Source organism: Phodopus roborovskii, unplaced genomic scaffold (genome assembly GCF_943737965.1).
Source record: "Phodopus roborovskii unplaced genomic scaffold, PHOROB, whole genome shotgun sequence".
Taxonomy (NCBI): domain Eukaryota; kingdom Metazoa; phylum Chordata; class Mammalia; order Rodentia; family Cricetidae; genus Phodopus; species Phodopus roborovskii.
In genome coordinates, this window is record NW_026126516.1 from 8,776,370 (window position 1) to 8,802,475 (window position 26,106).

At 51.4% G+C, this 26,106-nt stretch overlaps 1 protein-coding gene across 5 annotated transcripts in view; it reads left to right on the forward strand.

The window, feature by feature from the left end:
- Evl (Enah/Vasp-like) overlaps positions 1-26,106 on the forward strand; it is a 135,127-nt gene that overhangs the window by 102,405 nt on the left and 6,616 nt on the right. For all 5 annotated transcript variants that reach the window (XM_051196586.1, XM_051196583.1, XM_051196584.1 and 2 more), the window contains exons 4-9: positions 18,359-18,422; positions 19,308-19,369; positions 20,771-21,000; positions 21,503-21,624; positions 24,336-24,396; positions 25,760-25,823. In XM_051196586.1, the coding sequence (XP_051052543.1) occupies positions 18,359-18,422; positions 19,308-19,369; positions 20,771-21,000; positions 21,503-21,624; positions 24,336-24,396; positions 25,760-25,823 (603 nt within the window). The remainder of the gene's footprint in view (positions 1-18,358; positions 18,423-19,307; positions 19,370-20,770; positions 21,001-21,502; positions 21,625-24,335; positions 24,397-25,759; positions 25,824-26,106) is intronic.

The following is a 26,106-nucleotide window of genomic DNA, read 5'->3' on the forward strand; positions in this document are numbered from 1 at the left end:
GGACACCTGACACATGCCTGGCCTCAGTACTTTCCTTAGTTGCTCTTTAACTCTAAAGCCAGACCCACATGGCTGAAGCTTCAAAGTTCTGCTGTTTGCTGGATTTGGGAGTTGGTGCCCTTGTTCAATTACATCTTCACCAACTTTCTTCACTGCCAAAGCTTGGCTGGCCTGAAACTGGATCTGTAGACCAGGCTGGCCTCAAACTCAGAGATCCGGCAGCCTCTGCCTCTCCAGTGTTGGGATTAAAGGCTAGCACCGCCACACTCACTTGGCTCTCAGCTTTTCTTTGATTTCTTTTTCGTAAGTTGGAAATTTAGCTGGGTGGGATCTTGCCCTGAGATTATCGCTCCCTTTATTCCGTTTCTTAATCTGTTTATCTCCTTGAACACAGGGTTTTGCTCCATTCTACTTCCTGGGGCTCTTTTTCTCCTCAAATTGTACACTTTGTATTTTTCCTTTCTCAGCTTGCTCTTTTTCATTATAGGTTTTTTTAGGGGGGGAACCAAAAAAAAACCCCCTTTCATTTGAGATTTCCTCTGCCAATGGAATTAATTCAAATCTCTTCACTTTAGCTTTGGGTAGACTCTTTGGACAAGAGCAAAAAGTGGCCACATTCTTCACCAAAATACCACAAGACCAGCCTCTAGGTCATACACTAACATTCTGCTCCTCTGAACCTCTTGATCCAGGCTCCCACAGTTCAAATAATTCTCAGCACCACTGTCTTCCATGTACCTCCTGGGATGACCCACTAAGCAGCATTTAAAGTGTTCCTCTGCCTTTCTAATCCACAGTCCCAAAGTCCATATTCCTTCCAACAAAAGCATGGTCAGTTCTGTCACAGCAGTACCACACTCCTGGTACCAACTTCTGTCTTTGTTAGGGTTTCTATTGCTGTGAAGAGACACCATGACCACAGCAACTCTTATGAAGGAGAAACATTTAATTGGGGAGGCTTACATTTTCAGAGGTTTAGTTCATTATCATCATGGTGTGACATGGTGGTGTGCAGGCAGACATGGTGCTGGAGAAGGAGCTGGGAGTTCTTATATCTTGATCCAAAGGCAACAGGAAGTGGTCTGAGACACTGGGCATATCTTGAGCATAGGAGACCTCAAAGCCCACCCCCACAGTGACACACTTTCTCCAACAAGGCCACATCTACTCCAACAAAGGCATACTTCCTAATAGTGCCACTCCCTGTGAGCTTACAGAAGTCAGTTAATTCTCTTGATTCAGTAGGAAGAGTCCGTCATTCAGAGTCCTGTGAGTCAGGAGACAGGGTCAGCTCCCCTGCTGCACTGCAGAACTCAGGGTTTTGTTTCTTTACCTTCACTGCTGTTCTAGACTTTAAATGGCAGGGTTGGTGTAAATAGACTATTCCACAAGGAAGGCATGGAAAAGTGGACAGGTCATGTTGCAGCACACGGGTCAAGCCTACACATGAAGTGCTTCAGGCCAGGGTGGTGGTAGCACACGCCTTTAATCCAGCACTCAGGAGGCAGAGGCAGGAGGATCTCTGTGAGTTTGAGGCCAGCCTGGTCTACAGAGCAAGTTCTAGAACAGCCAGGGCTTCACCTGTCCTATCAGTGCATGAAGGTAGAAAACATATTCTTAATTTTCTGAGCCAGAATTTTTTCTTAAGGGAAAAAAAGTACTGTTTTTTTAAATAGTTCTAGAATGTACTAAATTTTCTAGGAATATAATTGTGGCATATATCAAAAGGAAACTGCTTAATTCTGTTTGTAACTTTACTGACAGTTGTTTTCTCTTTTGGAAGACCCTATCTCTAGCATTGTAGCTATGATATTTTTGTCACCAAGATGACTTTCCTGTAACAAATCCATCTGTGGCAGCCACGTTTCCTCAGAGTCTGTGGGCAGGTGCAATCAGCTCCCTGATTCTGTCTCCTGCTGTAGGTGTGTCTGACCTTTTACATATGCAGTGGACGCTTTATTATAGATCATTTCTCTGCCTCCCTTTACAGAACACTTAAGGCGCTACCCAGATTTTTCTCATCTATATAGAGCAGTTGTATAATCCCTGAATTGCATTTCAGGGTAATAGGAGACATTTCAAAATGTTGGTTATAAAGAGGAGCCTTGACTCTGAGAGAGAGAGAGATGGAGAACTGCTTGGCGTGGAAACTATATGAAATCATACTCACTTGTTGCATATGTGTGGTTTCATTTTATTATCACTTCTCAGTACTCCATGCCACAGTGGGGGAAACTGAGTCTCAAAGGAAGGAAATGTGGCAAGCACTTGGTACCATTTACATACTGACTTGAATCTATAAAGGAAACAGTGAGAAAGAACATTGCTTTCCATTAATCCTGAGACAGTGGATGTGGAGGTTTGAAAGAAAATGGCCTCCAAAGGGAGTGATACTACGAGGTGTGGCCTTGTTGGAGTAGGTGTGGTCTTGTCACTATGGGGATGGGCTTTGAGATCTAATATGCTCAAGCTACTCCCAGTGTCTCAATTTCCTGTTGCCTTCTGATGAAGATATAGCCAGCACCATGTCTACCTGAATGCCGCCATACTCCCAGCCACCATGTTCCCTGCCATGATAATGGACTGACCCCCTGAAACTGTCAGCACCACCTCAGTTAAATGTTTTCAGTTGCTGTGGTCCTGGTGTGTCTTCACAGCAGTAGAAACCCTACCTAAGACGGCGGCTGTCAGAGGAAAAGAGCATGGTGGGAAGAGCCAGGCTACCTTGACTCAAATTGCTGTTTTGCTGCTCGGGCCCTGAGCATGTTGCTGCACCTGCAGATGGTCATAATGCCATGCACCAGTAGTAATCATGTGACCTGGCTGTTGTGTGAGATGCCTCGTGCTAGGAGATGTCCTTAAGGGCTATTCCCTCACTGTAAGCCACTCTTTTCCCACCTCCAGCATTCTGTCAGACCGCTTTAGTTCTCTCAAAGCTCACCACAGACATCTTGTAACAATGTTAATGCAGGCGAGCAGGACCGGGATGGAGCCTGAGGCACCACACCTAGATGATGGGACTTTGCCCCATCACTCTGCTTCAGCTGGCATTTCCCAAGGAAATGTTCAGCCCCAGGTGGTGGTGGGGTCTGCTGAGTTAGAACAGGGGAAACCTTCTGTGTCATGAAGCCAAGTTTGTTACCCATGGATAGGGTCTGGGGCTGGTACTTTTAGGTTCTTGGTCTCTTATCTAAATGAAAATTGGAGTTCTCACAGATTTGCAAAAAAAATAATAGCAAGATAACTTATCTGGAGCAAAGCCATAGTGCAGAACACTGTCAAGACTACAGCAGGCCACGTGAGTGTAAGGGGACACTGGGGTCCCAGCTATTGTTTGAGGCTTCCTCTTAAGGGATCCAGGCAAAGGAGGGACTGGTTACTAAGGGGTGTAGTTTGGGTGGTTTTGTTTTGATTGGTTAAGTCATGTAATCATTTTTTTTTTTACTGTGCATGTCTCGTCTCGTAATGCATCTGATTTTAATGATATGATATATGCATGCCCAATTAAACATTGCCATAAGATAGTAAATAGGGGTTCATCCTAAAAGTTTACTTAGACAAATTTGCTTTTTCAGTCAGAACAAGTTCAGACCAGATCACTTCTTCTGTTCTTCCTACCTACCTAGATACGTTAGGAATACACTTGAATAGAATCTCTAAACTTGATACCTGCACATGCAGAGGAACTTACACTACTGTTTGGGGGGTGGGGTACGTGTATCCTGATGCCATGCAGGTGGGGATCTGAGGTTTTAGGACATTGTTCAGAGAGGGGATGTGTGCATAGTACATAGTGGTGAAAGAGCTTGGTTGCAACTGCATTACTACAAGAAGGCTGCTATCCCGTGTTTACCCGCCTCAAGTTTACATTTTGTAGGTTACAACTAGCATCCAGTCTGGAGTGAGGCTCACACAGTAGGTAAAAGCTAGGTCGACACCAAAGGGTTCTCCCTTTACCCAGGCTGTCTGGGTCTGAAATGCTCTTTCTTCCTAGAATCTAGGGTCAGAGTGGGGCTTTAGAAATGAGGCGGGGCAGGGCCTCTTTTGTCTTTTGGCTCTTGGCTGAGGAAGACCACCTCCTTCTCAGCAGGTATAGTGCAGAGCCCACAGACACTTCTGAGAGGCCGCCTGCCGTATCCAGAACTTAGAACTCTTCCTTCCGGCTTACTGGGAAGACTCTTGTCCCCATGATCCTGCAACTACAGTGTGAGAATGAATTCACAGCCCTGTTCTTGCTGACAGGCCGTCTGACCTTGAGCAAGACTTGGGCCTCAGTTTCCCACCTTAAATGTGATACCTAGCAGAAATGAGATCATAGAGGTGAAAAATGCTAGCAACAGGAGTTTTGAAGACAAGTTGGGCAGGACAGCCTTAGCCTGAATTCAGTTAGGGATTAGCCACAGAGGTGTGTCCAAGCTCACTGTGGAAGTAGATGGCCCCTTTAAAAGCATGAACCTGATACCAGAAGTTGCAGCCTGGGGTAGCCTCAGATGTTAGACGTGGTTTGGAAAGGGGCAGGGGGTGGAGCGGGAAGATGTCCAGTCAAAGGCACGATTGCAGGGTTAGGGCTGGATTCAGCTGATTTCAGACTGCTTGCCTGAGGAGTGCCAGGGCCAGCAAGCTACCCCAGGGTCTCACACTGAGATCGTCCAAGTAGTCCTTTATTGATGTCATGTAGTGGGACTCTGAAGAAAAGAGAAATCTTTCAGCTTAGTGGAAATTTACATTGGGCCACTTGAAGTGATGTAGAGTGATCTCAGAACACAATGGTATGTCCCTTTCATATGTGGCTTGATGTAATAATATCATGACTATTAAGATCTGACCATCCTGGGGCTAATAAATGTTTTCCCCAATTCTCCCATCACACCGCCCCCAGCCCCCGTGCAATAACCTCGTATCCTCATTCACTGCCTAGTGGCCCACTGGCTGCAGCGTGCTAGGAGCCAGGGGACCGAGCCCACCAAAGGAATACCTAGCCAGACATTTGTGAGTGGGAATAGTCATTTCCTCTCTGTGAAGCTGGGAGAAATCTGAAATCTCAGCCCCTTGAAGTCAGCTCTAGTTTTGCTTCCCACAAACCTTTTTTTTTTTTTCTTTTTGCCAAAAATTATCAAACCCCCACCCGCTAAAAATTATCAACCCCCCCCCCCATAAATAGAATTCCTAAACTGGTTTTGCATCTCCCTGGCTGTGGGGCGTTGGCTTTTGGTATGTCTTCCTCCCCGGTGCCTTTTGGGCTTGGTGGAGCCAAGGTCACACTCCCACCCAGGCTTTGTTCCAGGCTTCTGCCTCATCCTGTCTGCCCTGCCCCCTAGTGGCCACACTGTAGAAGTTGGAGCTTTGTGCTTGTCCAGCAGGTTCTTTGTAACATTGTCTATACCACCAATATACATTGCCACACTTTGCTCCTGCTCGCTTTTCCCACCTCTGACCCCTTCTCCCTCCTTACTTGCCTGACACATTCAGAATCCCATAGTTCCTAGCTTTCCCCAGTGTGTCCCATGGTGCTGTATATTTTGCTTTTATCCTCACTGAGCAGGCATAGACTAAACATGGGTTTAGTCAGGTTTGGAAATTTTAAAATGGTCCTTTTTATCGCTAGAATCTCAAAATCTATGATGTAATTTACCAGCAGTGGTGGTCCACACCTTTGATCCCAGCCCTTGGGAGGCTGAAACAGGTAGATCTCCAAGATCGAGGCCAGCCAGAGCTACACAGAGAAACCCTGTTTTGAAAACCCAAAAACAAACAAACAAAAATACAGCATGATATCGGGGGTAGGTACCCTCAGTATACCCTGACCAGGCTTGGGGAGCAAGCCAGGACCAGGGAATGTGGCAAATCTGGAGTTCATTTACTAACTGGTAGTCCTTAATTAAGCTTTCAGTGGCTTAGACCATGTTTGGGGGGGACAATGTATGCTGGCCTGTGGCCCAGGAGAGCTCTGCTATCTCATGGTCTCTTTCCAAGGCCCTTGGCCACATACATTTACTGTTCCTCTCCTGAAGTGCAAGGACAGACCTACCAAGTTCTCCTTCACTTCACCTTCCAGATGAGGGCCAAGCATCCATTTGGCCCAATTGCTGGGTCTTCTTAAGTCGCTGATCTGCCCAGCCCTCCACAATTCTCTCTGCCTTTGACTTCATGCCTTGGCCCTGTGTTCTCCTGCCGGTGACCTGTTTTGTGCATTGCTCTGTCTGTGCAGCCATCCCAGATGTTCAGAGAACCTTGACCTTTCTTTAGCTGTGAACACACTGCTGCCATCCTATTGGCCAGAATTCTTGGTTGTGTGGATTAGGCCATGAGCTCCTTTGGAGCTTTCCATATCTGTGTTTATTTGCATACTAAAGAGATTGATATGCAAGTGTTTGTGGTAGTGAGTGAGTGAGCGAGCGAGCGAGTTCACCATGTGTTCCTGTGTCATTCTGTGTACCTTGCATACATACTCCATATTCCCTGCCTCTGTATCCTCTTCTGAAGACCACGATGAAGCTTCTGAATCACCAGCACCATTTGCCACCTGTGAAACTGGGCTCAAGGTGAGGGGTGCTATCTGTGATTGAGGGACATGGTCAATGGAATTGTCTCACACAGAAATCGCACCCGTCACCTTGGCCTGCTGAGCACCACCCCAAACCAAGAAGTGCACCATCCCACCAGCGGCCCTGGTGAAGGACCTCTGACCGTGATTGTGAGGAGTGTATGTATGTGTGTCTATCTGTCTTCTGTGTGTGTGTTGGAAAAGGAGCTTCAGATATGGACCTGGACAGTATACAGTCTCTGTGACCACCATGGCCAGCAGAATAACAATCTGTGAGAGATAAGAAAGTAGTTTGGTCCAGCATGACTAAGTAGCTGGTGTTGGTTCAAACTGTAGGACTCTGACCCCGAGTAGTTTAGTTTGGGCATATTTAAGCATAGCACAATTTAAAGTAAACTTTCCTGGCAATAATTAACTCAGTCCCATATACATAATAAAGCTTTGTAAAGTATATGTGACACCTTCCATAAAGATGGGTTCTATAGATTAACTACATGTGACACCTTTGATAATGCTAGGTTCTATAGATTAGGAAACTCAGGAAAAAACATCTGGGGGAGGATCGGTGTGGTCTCTGCCACACAAGACATAGCAAAGATTATCAGGCTGTTAACCACATCTGCTCCCAGCCTTCTAGTTGGATAAACAAGTTATGCATTCCTCCCTTTGAAGGAACAACCCTGTGAGTTTAGTGTTCTTGTTTACCTTAGTGCTGAACTGGGAGTGCAAAGGCTTCCACACCTCCACCTGTGAAATGGGTTGTCACACCTACCTCACAGGGGTGTTGTGAGGGCAGCACAAGACATTGTACAAGTTCTTTGTTACCTGAAAAATCACAATGGGAGCTTGAAATTCCTCTCCTTACAAAGCAGGAGTTCCTATGAGCAGCCACTCAGGTGTCAGTGCCCATAGTGCACTGGGGCACACAGGATGAAGGGACATGGTGTCTCTCTGCATGTGACTTGAGGGTTTACATCAAGGTCTGAAGAAAGGCTGTGCCTGGACTTTAGGGTATCCTTTATGGAGCCCTTTGATCTCTGAGCATCTCAGTCCTCCTGCTGGCCCAGAAGAGAAAGGCTGTCTCCTCCTCCAGCACCAGGGTCACTCCCTTAACACTAATGGCAATGTGCCCTTGGGGCTTCAGGCTCCTGAAACAGCACATGCCCAATGAGAATTTGTGAGACAGTGAGCCTGAGCATGTGCACCAGATGCGCTCCTGTCCTGGGACTCAGAGAGCAGCCAGGTAAGGCAGGTATCTATAGTCAACCCCAGCAGTTGGCCGGAGGCACACAGACTGGAGGCAGGAGAGCCTGCCGTGCCCTAGCTACCTGCATCTGCTCCACACAGTTATCCTTAGCAACTCATTCCCCACACCCTCAGGCCAAGTCTTAGTTATCTTTAAAGTGCACAAAGGGCTAATGAGATGCCTTAGTTGATGAAGGTGCTTGCTTCCAAGCCCGACAACTAGAATTCCATCCCTGGGACCCATAATGGTGGGATGAAAGTTGTGCTATGACTTCCATACATACACATAAATAAGTGATGGATGGGTGGGTGGGTGGGTGGATGGATTTTAAGGCCTGAGTTATGGTAAGGGAGACAGGACTGTGACTTATAAGGCATGAAGCACTGTGCATATTCAGTTTTTGTTGGTCTTGGAGCCTTGGCCCCTTTGGATCTTAGATTGCTGGTATGATACCCTGGGACTGTCACAAGCTCCTTACAGAAAGGAAAAGGCCTTTCTTTCCACACCATTGTATAGTCTCCTAGCCTCCCTGTGTCTTCATAGTATCTCCTGGATCCTATAAGAACAAAGGTTATAGCGAAAGGTTATAGCATTCCATAATTTGCTGAGTGCTACACTAGTGAGAGAGATTTCAGTTTTCAGTCCCAGACTCTGCCCAACAGACCATCTGCCAAAGAGACTCTGCTTGTCTGGTGGCTAGCACAGTGTCTAACGTTAACCCATCATCAGGGTATAATTATGAACACTTCCCTCTGCCCGTGTTTATGGGCAGAGACTCTAGAGTAAGTGGAGAATTCATTTTTGTTATTTCTTTTTCTCTCATAGCACGTATAATCTCTTTCCTACAGAACAACTCCATAGCTGGTGTGGTAATCCATACCTGTAATCCTAGCACTTAGGAGGCTGAGCAGGAAGATAGCTTCAAGTTTAACACCAGCTTGGACTACATAATGAATCACTGTCTCAACAAACAAACAAAAACACACAACAACAATTTCACAAGTAGCCTTTTGCCAACTTCAACTCTTGTCTGATAAGAGCCAACTCAAATACAGTAGTAAATAGCCATCCCCAGGGCTCAGAAAGCCAAGCCGTGAGGTTGAGATGCAACCCTCACTTTGTAGAGTACATAGGCTATGTGATTATAAGGCCCGTGCCCACCTGCTTGTCTGCTGCCCACCTTCATCCATCTATCCATCCAACACAAGTAGGTTTTTATAACACCCGCCAGGTCAGTTTGACTACTCCTGCATGTAGCTCTCCTGAGTCTCTTCCATACAGCAAGCAGACCTTTGCAGTTTTAGATATAACCTGATCACCTCTACTTCATTCCGAGCTCTCAGAGCCATCGGTCATATATCATAATGAACCCCAAGCCTTTACAGGGTTTGCCTGCTCTGGTCCTGGCTGCCTTTCTCAATTCCCTCCCCTTAACTCCACCTTGGTTTTTCTAAATGCATTGCTCTGCTACCATTCCCCAGAGATGCGAGGGCTTGATTCAGGATCTACACAGAGTGTATGCATGCTGCTCCTGGGGAGCACAGAGGAGCAGGGATCACGATGAGGAGCAGCTCCATGGAGTTCATCCATTAGATAGAGAAGGGAGGAGTCCCACAGACTCAGCTGCCTGATCCAAGTAGGGTCACTGGTGAGAAGAGGTACAGAGAAGCTAGGTCAGGAGTTTAAGGCCTCAGATCCCAGACTGGGTGTTTCCCATGAGAAGCGGTGTGGAATCTTTACAGTTCCCTGTCCGAGGAATGCTGAGCAAGGACTATACCTTCTGATCTTCGACCTGTAAACACAGGCTTAAGGAGGTAAGCCTGGGAAGAAGTCAGTGGGAGTCCTCCAAGTAATGACACAGAGGCCTAGCTACAGACAAGCCAGAGAACGTGCATTTACAGCTTAGGGGAGAAATGCCAGAGACCAAAGGCAGGAGAAACCACAGTAGTTGTGAGGAAATAAACATCTCTTGTAAACAGTGCTAACTTCAGTATCCCATATAGAGTGCGGGTACCCTATGTGTTATGCCACGCCCTAACCTGGGGTGCTGGGAAGCTTGATTGGCCAGCATTCCTCACTACTGATAGCAAGCACTGACTTAGGCCACTCAGAGAAGCCCACAGTGGAGGAGACAGAAAGGAAGCTCCTGCCTCAGCCACCTGGATAGTAAAGGAAGGCAATGAAGTCTAGAGAGCTGCTGGTGCATGTTCTCCCCGAGTCATGAAGCAACATGTGTTCGGCCCAGATAGAGGGAACCAACTATCCATCCATGTCCAACACAGACCAGTGTGTTTACTGGGAGATTCAAGATCAGCTCTGCCATCTCCACCCTTCTACCTTGCTATATGCTTTGACACCCTTGCGCTAGGGGGAGAAAGGAGTTTGTTTGGCTTACAAAGTGTATATACCATCCCTTCAGGACATCAAAGCAGGAACTCAAGCAGCTAGTCACAACATTCAAGAGTGAAAGCAAATAAATGCACCCTTGCTTGCTCTCAACTAGCTTTCTCCTCTGCTGGACCCCTGCAAGGCTGTTTTTCCCAGGTGAGGCTGTGTCACCTGGGAAACAGTTATAACTTCCCAGCACAACCCCCCAGAGCGTGAGCAGCTAGAGGGTAGGGAGGGTAAAGCTGTCTGGCGCCTCAGGGCCTGCTGGCGCCTCCCATCACTCTCCCCATGGCCCTGGGGTTTTGCCTGTCTCATGCCACAGCTGCCAGCAAGGTGCTCTGCAGCCGTTATAGCCGCTCTACGCTGGGAGCTGGTGCTTGTGTGGCACCCGAAGAAGTAACTACTACAGCTGCAGAGCCAGGCCTTGTGAGCCAGAGCCCAGAAGGAACAGGAACACTAGCCTGACACACCGAAGACGCTGTCACTGTACCCACAGGCGTGGCAGCTCCGAGGCAGGTCTGAGTGTGCATTGGCCCTGCCCAGAGACAGCAGGGCAGTGTGAAGATGAGTGTTTGCTACCTTAGAGCTGGGAAGGCTAAAGCCCGCTCGGGAATGACAGGAGCACATAAGAGAAACACCAAAAAGGTGACAGGAGCAAGAGGCCTAAGGAGGAGCAGGCAGGGTCCAGGGGCGAAGCTGCAGAGCGCCAGGGATCCGTGTCTGCCCGCCTGTCCTCTCTCCCTGCACACACCCTGCCTGCTGCTTCCATCAGGGTGGGGAGACGAGAGCTGGGATGGGAGGTCCCTTCAGACAGACACCTGGTATCCTTGAGGCCCGTGAGCAGAGCTGCTACAAGGGGTCTGCACAGTCCCTCGGGGCCCATGGAGCGTGCTGGAATCAGGTAGCAGGGAGGGTTCTGATAGGTTAGCTGGGAAGCTTCATTAAAGATTGACAAGGTGAAGCCCACTTGCCCACAGGACAGAGTATCGGTTACCACTGCACCAGCCAGGCGGCTGAGGAAGAGGAGGTAAGTGGCCAGGATGCAAAAGGCACCTTGCAGACGGTGCCGAGGAGCCCTGCCCGTAATGGTCAGCAGGGAGTGGACCCTTCACTGCTTCTGCTTCTGCCACTGTCACTGCACCGTGCTTTGCAGAGTGACCTGTAGGTGACGGAGCTCCTCCCTCTCCTTCCTGCTCCTCCTGGGATTTTCCTCTATTCCCAACTGCTGGGGCTGGGGTAGGGGGCTGAGTGCTGCACCTTGAGGCTCATTTGAAGATAATTTTGTGTCCTTTAATGAGTTATGGGGAAAGAGGAGAAAAAAATTGTTACTGGGGAAAGGTCTTGCCTAAGCAGACTACCTGAGAAGGTCAAGCCTAAGGCTGGTGTGCTTGGCCTGGGAACCAGAGGCTACGCTCTGGTTGTGTATTGACTCTGATGTGGACATAACCTTGGACAAGCCGCTGCCCTATCCCTGGGCCTCAAGACCCCTCCATGCAAGGAGAGGGTAGGGGACCATCGAAGGGGTACTCACTGGCACCAAGTCTCTAGCTGTCGTCTGTCAAAATTAGAAGCCCAGGGGCAAGGGCTGATCTGTTCTTTTCCGTGTGGCCTGGTCTGCTTGCTCGCTTCTTGGAAGCAGTTTCCAGTCTGTAAGAGAGGCCTTCCTATGCAACAGGGCTTTCATAGCATGAGCTCTTGGGTTAGGAGGTATCTGCTGGTTATAAGGAGTTGAGTTCTAACTATCCAGCCCAGGACCAGGGCTCAGGGATGAGGGACTGTTGCTAGAGTATCAGGAGTGGCAGACCAGCCAACACAGATTCTATCGGAGTACAACAGCCAATGGCCATCAGCCATCATGAGCCTAAATTGCTGTGCCAGAGACTAGGCAGAAGAAACTAGAAAATTCATACAGCATTCCTTTCAGCAAGCAGCTAACCCAGCATTAAAATGTGGATGTGGCCAGGCCAGTGGCACACACGCCTTTAATCCCAGCACTCAGTAGGTAGAGGCAGGTGGATCTCTGTGAGTTCCAGTCTGGGCTACATAGCAAGTTCCAAGCTGGAAGCTAGAAGCTGGTGATGGTCAAGCATCTGTTCACTGGTGAGCTTAACACAGGGCCGCCTTTGCCTTATAAGTATGGATGTAGAGGTGTTTGTATAGCCAAGACTGAACATGGTATGTTTAAAGGGCTCCAGTCTTGGGTTGGGGGACATTTGTCCTGGGAACTTGCTTCAGCCTTCCTTCCCATTCCTGTGGAGCTTGGACCAATCCTGGGCCGCAGCCTCCACTCTTACACGGGTACCTGTCTGCATAGCAGCAGGAACAACACCCATACAGAAGGAAGGGCCTAGTCTGCAGCCAGAGGGAAAGAGGAAAAGCAGGGAGCTGGGGAGATGGCATGGAGGGAAGTGGAGAGCAGCTCACACACAGTCTGGGACACTGCCCACCTCAGACCAGGTGGCTGTCGTTTGCTGGCCAGAAATTACATCAGGCGTTACTGAGCGGGTGTAGGTCCTTTGTCTCTGGCAGTCCCGGGATCTCAGGTTCCATCTTTTCAGAAGGCCAGGAGATGCCTTCCCTATCGGGGGTGGCTGGAAACTTAGCCTGTGCTCTGTCCCAGAGGAGCTAGGGCTGCTGTACTGAGTCTTATGGGTAGGTAGGGCGAGAGCAGGAGACCTTTGTTAGGAGCAGCAGGCAGCCTTGCCTCATCTACCCACCTCAGAGTGTAAAGTTACACAAGACACCCAGGCAAGCTGGGGGGAGCCCACTATCCTGAGATGCCCAGTGTTAACTTTTGCTGTGTTTCCTTGTTTGTCCTTTTGAATTGTAGAGATTTGGAAGCGTTGCTGCTCAGAGGCAGAGCACTGGCCTAGCTTGCAGGAGGCCCCAGATTTAATCCCTAGGACCAAAAGTGGGAAGGGGGGATAGAGAGAAATGATCCTCATTTCCATCCTTTTCATGTAGGAAACTGGGGCCCAAAGAAGGAAAGAACTCCCCACAGCACTTACTTAGTGGCAAACCCAGCAGTCTAATCCCACACCCACGAGGATGCAAGTTCAAGACCAGCCTGAGCTATATAGCAAGACCCTGTCTCAAAATGCCAAAAATAAATACAGTGACATAAAATCACCCCGAAGGAGATTCTGTAAGTGTGGGCATGCTAGAAGAGCACAGCCAGGAATGGGAAAGAACTCAAAGGTGAAACTGGGGGCTAGCGGGAGGCCTGGAGCGTGGTTTCCCCCAGAAGGCCATGAAGGACCCCTACAAGACCACGACTTCTAACCCAGTCAGAGTTCTGGAGACAGCTCTGACCAGAAAGTTCTCAAACGTGAAGGTTTTTCTGCACAGGACCCAGTGCATAGTACAGTTACTGCCCTGTGTATTCTAGTCCTTTCCTCCTCTACCCCAGCCATAGTGGGTGACCCAGAGGACCTCACCTACTCTGTTGTCTTGAAGTTTATTGGGTATGGGCTCTGGCTTAGCCACCATTTGAGATTCTGAACGATAGACCGCTGCTGCTTTCTAAGATTTTTGGGGGGTGGGGAGGGTGTCACCGTGCTGGGAGTCTGGAGGTGTCAGTAGTGGAGCAATGATTAAACTGCTGTGAATCTGTGCTCTTCCTGTCTTCCAAGCCTAACAAGCATGCATAACATGCCCTAGTGAGCACAAAAGCTCAGCATGAAAAGCCAGGCGTGGAGCACTCTGCACCTGGGCACCCATGACCTGGCTTGTCCATGTCCCAGCATCTTAGCCAGTGTGAGGGTAATGGGGGGAGAGGGGAGCTGTCTACATCTGTGTCGTTCTTTCCTCTGCTCTCTCCTCACCCTCTCCTCTACTGAGGCAGCATCCCTCGGTGATGCTATGAGTTATGAGGTGTCGTGGAGTCCTCTGTAAAGGGGCAGTACACTGCCCAGGGGTGCAGCCAAACCCTCTACAAAAGGCTGATGTGTGCTGCTGGGGAGGAAGGCAGAGACAGGCAGACCCCTGGGGTTCACTGGCCAGCTAGCTTAGCAGAATGGGTGAGTTCTAGACTGATGAGAGAACCTGCCCCCCCCCAGAAATGGATGGCACCTGAGAAATGACACACGTACACATGTACACACATAACCCTCAGACACATGTGCTCATGAAGAAATGCATGTGTGTGTGCATACACTAAGAGGGAGTGCAGAGTAAGTAAGGCAGAGCTGTTTTGTCCTGAAGTACGCAGCCACTGAAACTGAAAGGAGTTTTGCAAATGCACGTTTATTCACAAGGTGCCAAGCTTGGAGATGAGAGGGCAGGTCTCAGATCAGCCTCCCCCGGGTCTGCAGATACTCATGAGCTAACCGGTGGCTGGAGCAGACTAATCCTTCATCTGCGTGCGAGTAGTCATGTTCACAAACCATCCTGGAGTTGTTTCAAGAAATCACAGCACAGCTAGGGGTGAGAGCATAGGCCTGTGATCCCCAAATTCAGGGAGCCAAGGCAGGAGGACTGTGAGGTAAGAGCCACCCTATGCGATTTAAAACCGCAAAGAAAAAGGATTGATGCATGCCTCTACCCCAGTGTAGGAGACAAAGGCAGGAAGTTCAAGGCCATCCTGCCCAAAAATGAGGTGGCCAGAGGTATGAGGACATTAACGTGATCTCTGAGTGGAGTCTGGGACCTTCTGTTGCTTCACGATCACCAAAGGGTGAGTGGTTTCCAAATACTTACAGAAAACAATCTAGGTGAGCATTGTGACCACACATCAGCAAAACTAGTAGGAGACTGATAATATAGTAGGTGCGTGTCCTCCCAAAATAGTGGCTTTGTTTGCTAAGTCAACTGAAAGCATGGCGAGGCACGTGTCTTTTCTTTTTTTAGATTTGCCTCAGTTTCAAAATTAAGATTACTCAGTATGTTTATTGTTAGCTTTTTTGTTTGTTTCTTCAAGATAGGATTTTTCAGTATGGCCCTGGCTGTCCCGGAGCTCTGTAGACCAGGCTGGCCTCGGACACAGAGACCTGCATGTCTCTGCCTCTGGGATTAAAGGAGAGCACCACCATGCCCAGCAGGCTTTCTTAGTCTTAAGGAAGCCTGTGAAGGGTGGGGGAGGATGCTCTTACCTGCTTGTGTGTTCCTTCCCCGCCCAGTGCTGACTTCTCTTAGAGTGGGTCCAGTTTCCTGGCCCTTTCTGTCTTGCAGTTCCGCTCTGCCTGGGGTCGCTCTGCTCCATCCTCTCCAGCCTGCTTCCCCCTGGGGTTGCTCTGCACCATCCTCTCCAGCCTGCTTCCCCCTGGGGTCGCTCTGCTCCATCCTCTCCAGCCTGCTTCCCTCACTCCCCCTGTGGTTCTACCTCCTGTGGGCACCTGTGGGCATCTGTGAGCCCTTAAGTGGACACTGGCCCTCTTCACTCTCTTCTGGCTTATTTCCTGTGATGGTTCCCACCTTGTGACATCCTCTGATCTCCCAGAAGTTTGGGAAGAATGAGTGGGTGGTGGCACTTGGAATCGAGGCTGGGAAGTGACCTTTCCCCGCATGGAGAAGCCCTTTCTTCCCGAGAACCATCGCATTGTGGTGGCCTTGCAACAGGCAAGTCTGGGTTCTGGTTTCCACTGAGGCTCTGCCTCTGTCTTCTAGCAGCAATTTGTGTTCTGAGAGGAAATCCGTTAGGACCACCCATTTCTACCTCTTCTCTTCCATCGCTTGCTGCCAGGAGTAAGACCAGCTGCAGGGGCTGGACTCACAGGTATCAGTCATGCCCTGTGGTTACAGACAAATGTCGCCACTTAAAGCTTTTACATGGGTGCTGGGGACACAGTCCTCAAGTTTGTGCAGCAAGCACTTCACACCCCATGCGGCCACCTTTGATTCCAACCGCAGGGAATCCAGTGCCCTCTCTGGCCACCATGAGCACCCACACTCTGCAGACACAGAGACACATACACATAAATAGAAAATAAAATAGTCCTTTTCTTTAAATACCCCTAGGTACTAAGTGAAGAAGGTAGATCAGGGGATCCGGGGCCTCCTTTTCCTTGCCCTGCCCCCTGCAGCTGGCTCAGGAGGTAAGAGGTGAAGCAGTAAGTCTGCCATCTTGGCCTGTAGTTACAGCCATCAGGGAAGTTGTCTGCAATAGTCAGTATAGGACAGGTGAGTGTCTTATTAGTCAAGACCAGAGCTTTCCTACTGACATCTACTCCCATTGAGAAGCACTGCCTTGCTGAAGAGGCCTTGTAAGTGGGCTGTTGTCCAGGCTTCCCAGGGAACCAACAACCATTCTGGAGGGATAAGCTTGTCCCCAGCCCTTCTAGCTGACCCTGCCATGGGACAGTTGGACCATAGGGAAGATGGAATCCAGGAGCATCTTCTCTTGCTTTCAGCTGGCTCTAAACTATGTCTTCAGGACAGAGCTCTGGGCCTGCAAGGGACTGTGGCTCCTGATGGCCTCCCCCTGCTCTCTGTAGTAGTAGGTGAACTGGGAGTTTGGGGAGTCTAGGCCAGCACGCAGGTTGAAGAATCCAAGGGTGTGACAGCAGAGTACTGTGTGAGCATGGCTGCCATCAGACGTCTTAACAGGGCAGGCCAGAGGCTGCAGCTAGTGTGGACCAGCCATCCAGCATCTTAGTCCTGAGGTAGTGACCACACCTCAGGCAGCAAGCAACACAAGGTTGCCACAATCGGAACGGAACGCAGCATGCAAGAGGGGGAAGGGCAAAGTCTGAACTCAGGGGTGAAGCTCAGCTGCTCGAGTTAGAGCCTACAGCCTGTGCGTATTAGTTACTTGTCTGCTGCTGCAAAGAAACACCATAACCAAAAGCAGCTGGCTTATTTTGGTTCACAGTCCCAGGGGGCAGAGTCCATCGTGGTGGGGAGGGCGGTGGCAGCAGCAGGAAGCAGAGAGCTCAAACGGAAAGCAGCGCAAGGCTTGAAGGCAAGGCCCTGAACTCCCAAAGCCTGCCCCCAGTGACAGGCTCCCTAGTGTCCCCAAACTGCACCATAGCCAGCGCTATGGAGGACAGTTTTCATTTAAGCCAGCACAGCCTTGGGCAGACCGTCAGCGGAGTCCCGGAGCGGAACGTAGGGCTGAGGTGTTGTGAACCCTGCCTTCTGCAGAATGAGTGAGGCTGGGGTGAAGGAACCCCTTTCTGCTGAGCAGACACAAGGGGACGCCTGGGAGCAGGACCTGGGGGCGGGGAAGCGCGTCTGTCCATCGTGGTGAGAACTTGAGGAAGAGTGTGACATTTAGCAAGGGTTTTGTCTTGCTCTGCATCTTGCACGACCTTTGAGAAAGCCATCTATCCTTCCTGGGCGTGGTTTCCTTAGTGGTCCCAAGCCCGCATAGACACCTCCTAGCTGTGTGAGGGTTACAATTGAAATTTAGATTAGGTTAGGAAAATGCCTGGGCGTTGCTCCGATCAAGTTCCCATAGTACAATACATTTTCTGCCCCTGAGAGGGTTAGGACAAAGAGAGTAGGAGGCTGAAGAGTCTCCCTGCTGGCTGAGGCTGTAAACTTGCACTCACTTCACCCAGAGAGGGAAACAAAGCTCGCACATCCCCCCACAGCCCAGGGGACACCTGGCCGTCTGAAACAATCAGCTCTTTCTTAGGTTGGAGCTGCAGCCTGGATTTCCCTTTAAATGTGGCACAAAGCGGGCACCAGCCCTCCTATGACTGTGAGGCTCGGCAGTGGGGTCCCGCCCTTCTGGGTCCAAAGTGGATATGGCCAGGGTGTTTCATGGCGGCCCAGAACAAAGGGAGCACGGCAGGACCTCAGTCTGCTGCTCATAGCTCCAGACTCCCAGTGTGAGCAGCAGGCACACGCAGGGGCCACCTCACCTGTGCAGTCCCTGGGTTCAGTCCAGCCCTGCCTCTCAAAGATCCTTCCGAGCTGGCGATTCTTAACGCGGCTCAGCGCTGATGATACGCTAAGGAGGCAGTGGCAAGTGAAGAGACAGACAGGTGCTGTTACAGAAAGGTGAATGGGTGTCAACAGTGCACACTTGGGGTCCCAACTGTGCTTCAGAGGGAGGAGCCACAGGAAATGAAGAGAGGAGGGGTGAGCGAGAGATCACGGCATGCAGGTGCTGCACGGGTGGGGTGGCAGGGCCCGCTTTTACAGGAAGGCCGGAGGGATGCAGCGTGCCACTACAGTTACTTGTCGGGCCTTTCTTCCCGCTACTGACCACTCCACTCTGCATCTCTTCCCTACAGGCCCCTCCACACAGCGCCAGGTGCAGAATGGCCCCTCTCCAGAGGAGATGGACATCCAGAGAAGGTAACCCCATGTTCCACCGCTGCCTGCCTGGAAGCACCCTTCAGCTAGTCCAGACATACACAGCTCAGGCTAGCACTCTCAGGCCAAAGGAACACCCAGTGCATGCCAGAGATCTGTGATACATGTATCTGCATACAAACCGGTACTTCCCTAAACCCCTTCTGAAACATATCCAGTAGCCCTGTAGGTACCAGGTGGCCATCTGATGGGGGACTAGGAGGAGGCATGTGGTCCTCTGGCCATTTCTTCTGAGGCCACGTCTATATTGAAACCATAGGCTGCAAACAGCCCACTCACTCCAGTGAGTCAGTCAAATCAGAGGGTCACACAAGCCTCTTCCAGGCGCTTCCTGCTCAGGGTTTCCTGGCTCCCCAGCCCTCTTCCATCCAGGTACTTGAACCCAACACATCCCTCTCGTTCTAGAGGCAACCTAGGGAGATGGGGGATAGCTCAGTCAGTAAAGTACTTGGCAAGCACTAATCAGAGCCCTGGTGCTCTTTTTGTAAACAAAAAGTTAGATATGGCACTATCCACTCTAATCCCAGAGTTTAGGGGGCGGAGATGGCAAACCCTAGAGCTCACTGGCCAGCCAGCCTTGCCTGCATGGCAAGTTTCAGTCCAGTGAGAGATCCTGTCTCATAAGAGAGGGAGGGAGAGAGGGAGGGAGGAAGGAAGGAAAGAGAAAGAAGGTGGATGATGCCAAGGAACAACATTCGGGGTGATCCTTTTGTCTTCACACACGTGTGCACACGCAAACACATACACACAACACACGCTCACACACACAGCCAGTGCTGCAGCTCTCAAGGGTGCCGTGGAACCAGATTTCAAGCCTGGGTTCTCAGGCACGGAGAGGTCAAGGCACCTGCTCTGGTTGCTTTTCAGACAAGTGATGGAGCAGCAGCAGCATCGCCAGGAGTCTCTGGAGAGAAGAGTCTCTGCCACAGGTGAGCGAGAGTCTCCTTTCTGCAGCTGCCACCCACACTGCCCCCGTGGCCCAGCTCGCAGAGCTCTCCCGCTTCAGGCCACCTAGGCTCAGCGTGTGCTCATCCCTGCAGAGGAAGCAGGCTCATCCCTGCAGAGGAAGCAAGCTCATCCCTGCAGAGGAAGCAGGGCCAGCGTAGGAGGAGGGAGCCTCCTGGCTCTCCCGCTGCTCAGCTCTTCCAGTAGACATGTGCCGGGACACCAGGAGCTAGGGGTGTGCTCTCAACAAGGCACACAACAGTGCCTGCCCCCAGGAAGTCATACTTGTCCTAAGGTGAAATGCACACTGTGCCATGGGTGCTGAAAACACCCAGAGTCAGGGCTGAGCCCGGAGAGGAAGGTTCCTGGGTGCCAAGTGGGGATCCCACACCACAGGAAGGGTGTCAGGTGCATTGATGGGGCAGGGCTTTCGCATTTGCCCTGTGCTCTGTAGCCTCATCTTACCTAACTTGCTCAGTGCACTTTCAAGTTCTGCCGTGCTCATGGGAAAGCAGCCTGCGCTCAGGCGATACTACCCTCTCACCGGGCACCACAGCGCCGCCTCCCTGCTGCCCGTGCCCCTGTGCACGGTCCTTGAGCAAGTCTAGTTCTGACATCATGTCAGCCCCTCCCATCACCCTGGGACTCAGCTCTGAAGTGCAGCCTACCCTGCACCCCCCCTTCCCACATCTGCCCCAGCACCAGCCTCTCCTCTCCTTCCTTTCTGTGCAGGCGTCCCTGCTCTTGCTCACCCCTGCTCCCCTTCACTTAACCGGACGCCTGATCCCCTGTCTAGTTGCACGAACTTCAGACTTCACAGGCATCTGTTCCTGGTAGAGCTTGCCTTGTAGCTGTCTGTGTTCACCCCTGTGATTTGTTCCCTCCTCCTTAGGCCTCAAGCACCCTGAGCTGTTTTCCTGCACACGTGACACAGTGCCTGGCATACGGTGAAAGCTCAGGCAACGCTCTGGTAGAGGGTACTGGCTAGGTGCACAGTGAATGCCAGCACTCAGCATTAGTGGTTCCTTAACCAAAGTCCCAGTCCCCAGGGACCAAGGGTTAGACCCCGTTACATCTTAGGACCAACTTCAGTCAGTGCCCAAGATGGAGCCAAGGACTTAGAATGGAAGCAGGCTCTGCCAAGGACTCCTCCCACTAGAAAAGCTTGGGCGGAGTGAGGAGGTTTGCTGAGCTCACGGTGTGCAGCCACCGTACACTGGAATAGAGAGTGATTGTAACAGGCCCTTCCGAGAGACGCAAACTGTTCTGTCCCTCATCTCTGATGAGCAAGCTGCCCTTCATTCTTCTCCAGGGACCTGCAAGAAAAACAGCAGGCTGGACACCAGCTAGGTGCCGGAGACTGACTGCTCCCCATTGTGTTTCAGGGCCCACCCTCCCACCTGGGCACCCTTCAGCGGCAGCCAGCGCCACCCTCTCAAGTAGTGGACCTCCACCCCCACCTCCACCCCCAGTTCCACCTCCACCCACAGGGGCTACGCCCCCACCTCCGCCCCCTCTGCCAGCTGGAGGAGCCCAGGGGGCCAACCACGACGAGAGCTCTGCATCAGGACTGGCTGCTGCCCTGGCTGGAGCCAAGCTGAGGAGGGTGCAGCGGGTAAGAGGGTGGGCAAGACGGGCACCCTTCACACATGAGCAAAGCCCCTCTCACCCTGCCCTCACCCCATCAGGGAGACGCTCACTGACCAGACTTCAGGCCAGGCCAGCCGGCCCTCTGCCAGTTATTAAACAAGTAAAGGGACGGCACTTTGTCAGCTGCAAGCTGCCTTAGTTAATAAGTGCTGAATCTGCCTTTGCTTTTCCCGTGGACCTCACTTCCCACTGGTTCGGTCTGCTCCCCACCCTGGTGCGTGTGCTGTGGAATGAGCAGCATGTGGTCATAAAAGATGCATATCTCTGGCTTGAAATCTGCTTCCCTCCTCTCCTGTGACCAGCTGACTTTTGCCAGAACTCAAGCCTGTCTAGATGCTTCTTTTCTGACCTGTGAGTTGGGAGTGTTGAACTAGCAGCCTCACTCCTGAGGTCTTCCTGCTGCACCCTGCATCCACTGGGGCTGCTGCCACTGTACCCGTGTGTGACACACGCTTCCTCACCCTCAGCCAGAAGATGCCTCTGGAGGCTCCAGTCCTAGTGGGACTTCAAAGTCTGATGCCAACCGGGCAAGCAGCGGGGGAGGTGGAGGAGGCCTCATGGAAGAGATGAACAAACTGCTGGCCAAGAGGTGGGTGTAATGCCTTCCAGAGCCCATGTGCCTCTTGGGAAGCTAACGTCCTCAGCTGAAAGTCATCGCTAAGACACATACATTCAGGGGACAAGAACAACCCTTGCACTCAAAAGCCCAACAAACGCAAAGCACACTCCCAGAGTTTTTGAGCGCTCTCTAGAGAGCGTGGAGGAAGGTGCCCACTGGCTCGTCACAGGAAAGGCAAGGATGGAATTACAAGATGGCTTGAGCCCAGACAGACGGGAGAAGGTCGGCCCCTCTGTGTCAAGGTTAGCTCTGGGCCTGTTTTCTGGTCACCCCCGCAGGTATGGTTCTATCCTGCACAGGCCATTACTTGTCATTCTTAAGTGTGACCAGCAATGCTGACTGTGGTTACTAAGGCTATGGCTGATCTGAAGAACCAGAGGGTACAGTATCAGAGCTCTGTGCACCTGAGTAAAGCTCGGCACAGGTAAAGCCACAGCAGAGGCCACTCTCTCTGGGGTGGGCAGGCCAGGCACCGTCACACATCAGCCAAACACACCCTGCCCTCACCCATCATCAGGCAGACACTGAACAAAAGGCCGTCCTCCGTTACCGGTAGGTGGGCCTACCCTGGGGTGAGGAGACAGCTGTGTGAGCCCTGCTGCTTCCCCCTCGTTCTCTCCCGTCTCCCAGGCTGACCAGCCCGAGTGAAGACTGTATGCCTAATTCATTGTTGTCCTCATTTGTCCCTTTAAGTCCAAGAGGGAGGCTCTGTGAGCATGAAGAGAGGAGACGGGCCCAGCCATGCAGGCAGCCAGGCCGTTGCTTCATACACAGCAGATACTGCATTGAAGACTAGCATCAGAGGCCAGTGAGGGGGTCTGTAGCACTGGCCTTCCCAAGTCCCTTAGAAGGCCTAGGCAGACATGCAAGCAGCCTTCACACCACAGTAAGAAGGCCCGCAGGAGAGAGAGAATAGGCCTCACAGTGGAGGCTCTGCTTACAGGGTTAGGGCCTCTGTGCTGAGGGGATAGCAGAGATGCCAGGCAACATTCAAGCCCGTGTGGAGAACTCGGCTGGTGGGAGGGTGGCTAGAGCCAAGGCTGGAAAAGTATCTGATTGCCCAGATGGATTGCGTCTCAGAACACTCAGAGGTGAAAGGGCTTCAAATAAGAGTAGAAAAGAATATGTTTACACCTTCCCAGTGAGCTTAACAACTTGGCCTAGATGCTGTAGCCCAAACTACACCAGAAAACTAAAAACAGGAAAAGGTCAGAGTTGCCAGGAGCCATGGGGACGCCAGGTGCTGGGGTGGGGTGGGGTGGGATGGGGTGGGGTGGGTCAGGCCCTACAAAAGCAAATGTGCTGTGCAAGTCTGGAACCCACCTCAGTGAGGTCGATGGGCCTGCGGCTCTTGTCTCCTACTTCTCCTCCAGCAGGGCTCTGCCTGCAGTGTATAACAGGATGTGAGCACTTAGGGCTGCCCTGTGGCCAGACCTGTCCCAGGCGTTTGCCTATAAATCTTAGCAGTGTAGAGCAGAGTGGCTTGGTGTCCAGTTGCCTATATTCACTTCTTACGGTGTTAGGATGGAACTCATGGCTTCTCACATGCTAGGCAAAAGCATTGCCAGTGAGGCACACTCTAAGGCCAGGCTACCCTCTATTTCTAAGAGATAAAACATGGGCTTCTGGGCATCAATGGAGTGAAATGGGGTAGAGTGACTGGCTAGACCCGTGAAGACCAGTGTAGTCCAGGTGATGGTGACTGGCAACGAGTTGTTGGGAGTGAGGACTGGGAAGAGACCTAGAGGTAGAATTAATGAGATTTCATATTCCTGGTTGTGGAAAGAGTAGCTAGACCCATCCTTCTGGGAAGACACAGCTTGTGTGGGCCCTGCCACTGCAGGCAGAGGCAGCTCCTCACCATGCACCAGGCCCACATCACTCCTGGTAGGCCACTCACCTCAGGGTATGAGAGGCTAATGCTTGGGGCTCACAGAGTTGCAGACTCACCAGAGCACATCGTTGGCACGCATGGGAGGCCTGTGGCGACCTGGGAGGGAGCCAGCTGCAGATGGCCATTGACCCGGAGCACTGTAAAGTTAGTCCTGTGAGAGGACATTTCCTGCGTGTGAAGAGAATGCTTAGGTTATCAGAGAGCGCCCCTGATGCTCTTGGGGCATCTTTAGCTCCTTGGTGTTGTCCTGAACTGGGAAGGGTCTGACTAGGTTAACTGAGGCCCCGGACAGGACAGCAGTTAGAGAAAGCCTTCCTCCCTGTGACTTGATGCTCAAGGTGAGGTTTCCCAGCCCGCCAGCTGTAACAGAGCCTTCTGCAGCCCTGCCCTGGGTACCAGTCTGTCCACAGGCCTTGGGTGTCTTGAGAGTATAGCCTCTCAGATAAACCATGTCCTTGGAGGCCTAAACAAGGTACAGCCAGCTTCTTTCTCCCTCAGAAGCTATGGCCACCACCAGCTGAGCTGAACAAAGAAACACCCAAGGGTTTCCTTCCTGCCTGGACTAGTTTGGAGTCTAGGTCATGGGGTGAGCACAGAACGTTCCTGACCTTGGCTCTTGTGAAGACAGGTACCTGACTGAGTGGCCTGTTCACATAAATGGACGTCTCAGTCCACACAGAATCTACTGGGCAGCTGACTGTGGGCATGGAGGCAACCCAAAGTTCCAGAACACTGTGAAATCTTGGGAAGCTGATTTGTTTTTTTGTTTTGCCTCCCCAACATCCAGGAGAAAAGCAGCCTCCCAGACAGACAAGCCCGCTGACAGAAAGGAAGATGAGAGCCAAATGGTAGGCACCACTGTCCCAGCCCACACCCTCAGGCTTACCTCCACTGTAAGCAAACCTCCCAGCAAGGTCACTGGGAGCTGGAGACCTGGTTTGAGGTGGCCATGAGGGAGGGAGAGGATTCCCTTCATGGTGCAGGTCCAGCCAGGCTTTCACCTTGAGCATTCTCTTGGCCAGACCCTTGGAGCCATCACTTAGCAGGGAAAGCAGAAGTAGTCAGGAAAGCCACAGCCACTGGGAATGCTTGGAAGAGCCCAGGGAGCCACTGTACCCCAGGGCAGGGTCACTGTGCTATGACACCAGGGCTGCATCTGCTGAAGGCTTATGGAAGTCCCAGCAGTTTTATTTCCAATTCCTCATCATTCTAAACACTGCACTTGAGCCTGCCAAGCCCTGTGGGAGGGAGCTGAGGCCCCCAACCATGGCAAAGGATCCTGGAAACCTGGGCTCTGTCCTTGGCAGGCACACGAAGCCCCCATCCTCAACTTCTGTTTATAGTCACCAGTTTTCTCAAAACAAAAGCATGTGATTCTCCCGGGGCCACTGAGTGTACACCTCAGATCTAAACAGTATGAAGGCTGGCTGCCCGCCTAGCAGCACTGTGTGCCTAGGGCCAGTGTGTGCTCCCTGACCCCTCTCCCCGCCTGCTCAGTGGGGCTAAGCCTGGCCACGCGCAGCCTCTCTGCCACCAGCTCGCTCCTCAGCCTGTACTTGCACATGGCCTTCACTCCCTACAAGTGGCCTCTCAGACCCTACATTAGCAAGGTCACCCCCATTCTTGTAGCTCTGCTTCTGCTATGCCCTTCATACACTTAGGGTTGTCTTGCAGACCTGCCAGAGGCCAAAGTGAGGTCCTCACCCACTGACCTGTGTCTTGCATCCCTGGGGACTTAAACCACACATGCTGGAAATACAGAGGCCATGTGGCCAGGAACCGCAGGATGTTTACGTAGGTGTGTTAGGACCTGTTTTTTTTTTTTTTTAGGTGGCAGCCAGGCTTCCCCAGCCCCAGCTTCACAGTACCTCAGGCCACAGAACTTTGAGGAGTGGATTTCACTGTTGAGGCCCTATTGAAACCCTTCTCGGGTCTCATTTTTCTCCACCTTTTTTAGGCAGAGCTTCCTGGGTAAATCGGGCCCAGGTAGGGTGCTGAGGACCAAAAAGAAGTCCTTCCTGAGCCCCTCCTCACTGCCCACAGTCTGCACAGGGAACTGCTGTGACACGAAGGTTCTGTTCTTTAATGACAGACATCTACTGATCATACCCCTTGAGGACATTTGGAAAGGATGCTAGTTAGTGCAAAGGTGTCCGGCCTTGTCTGGCCTTCCTAACAGACTAATGAAGGGGCCCTTCTCTCCTGTCTTAGGAAGATCCTAGTACCTCCCCATCACCAGGGACTCGAGCCACCAGCCAGCCACCTAATTCCTCAGGTAAGAGGGTACCTGGCCCAACAAGTCCTGAGGTTTTAGAGCAAGTGGTCAGCTAATCTGACTTCACTCTGTGCATGAGCAGAAGGGGCAGGACTAATGAGTTCTAGAGTCCCAAAGCTTCCCAAGGACACCAAGCAGTAAGCTGGGCAGGCATGGCAAGGGGGTCGTTGGCCCTGGTCCAGCTGAGAGAAGGCGCTAAGAGTACCATCCACAGTGGGATGTCATGGAGGGCCTGGTCAGGGCTGGGCTGCTGGGAGGTTTTGGGGTGGTGAGGTTTGGGGTT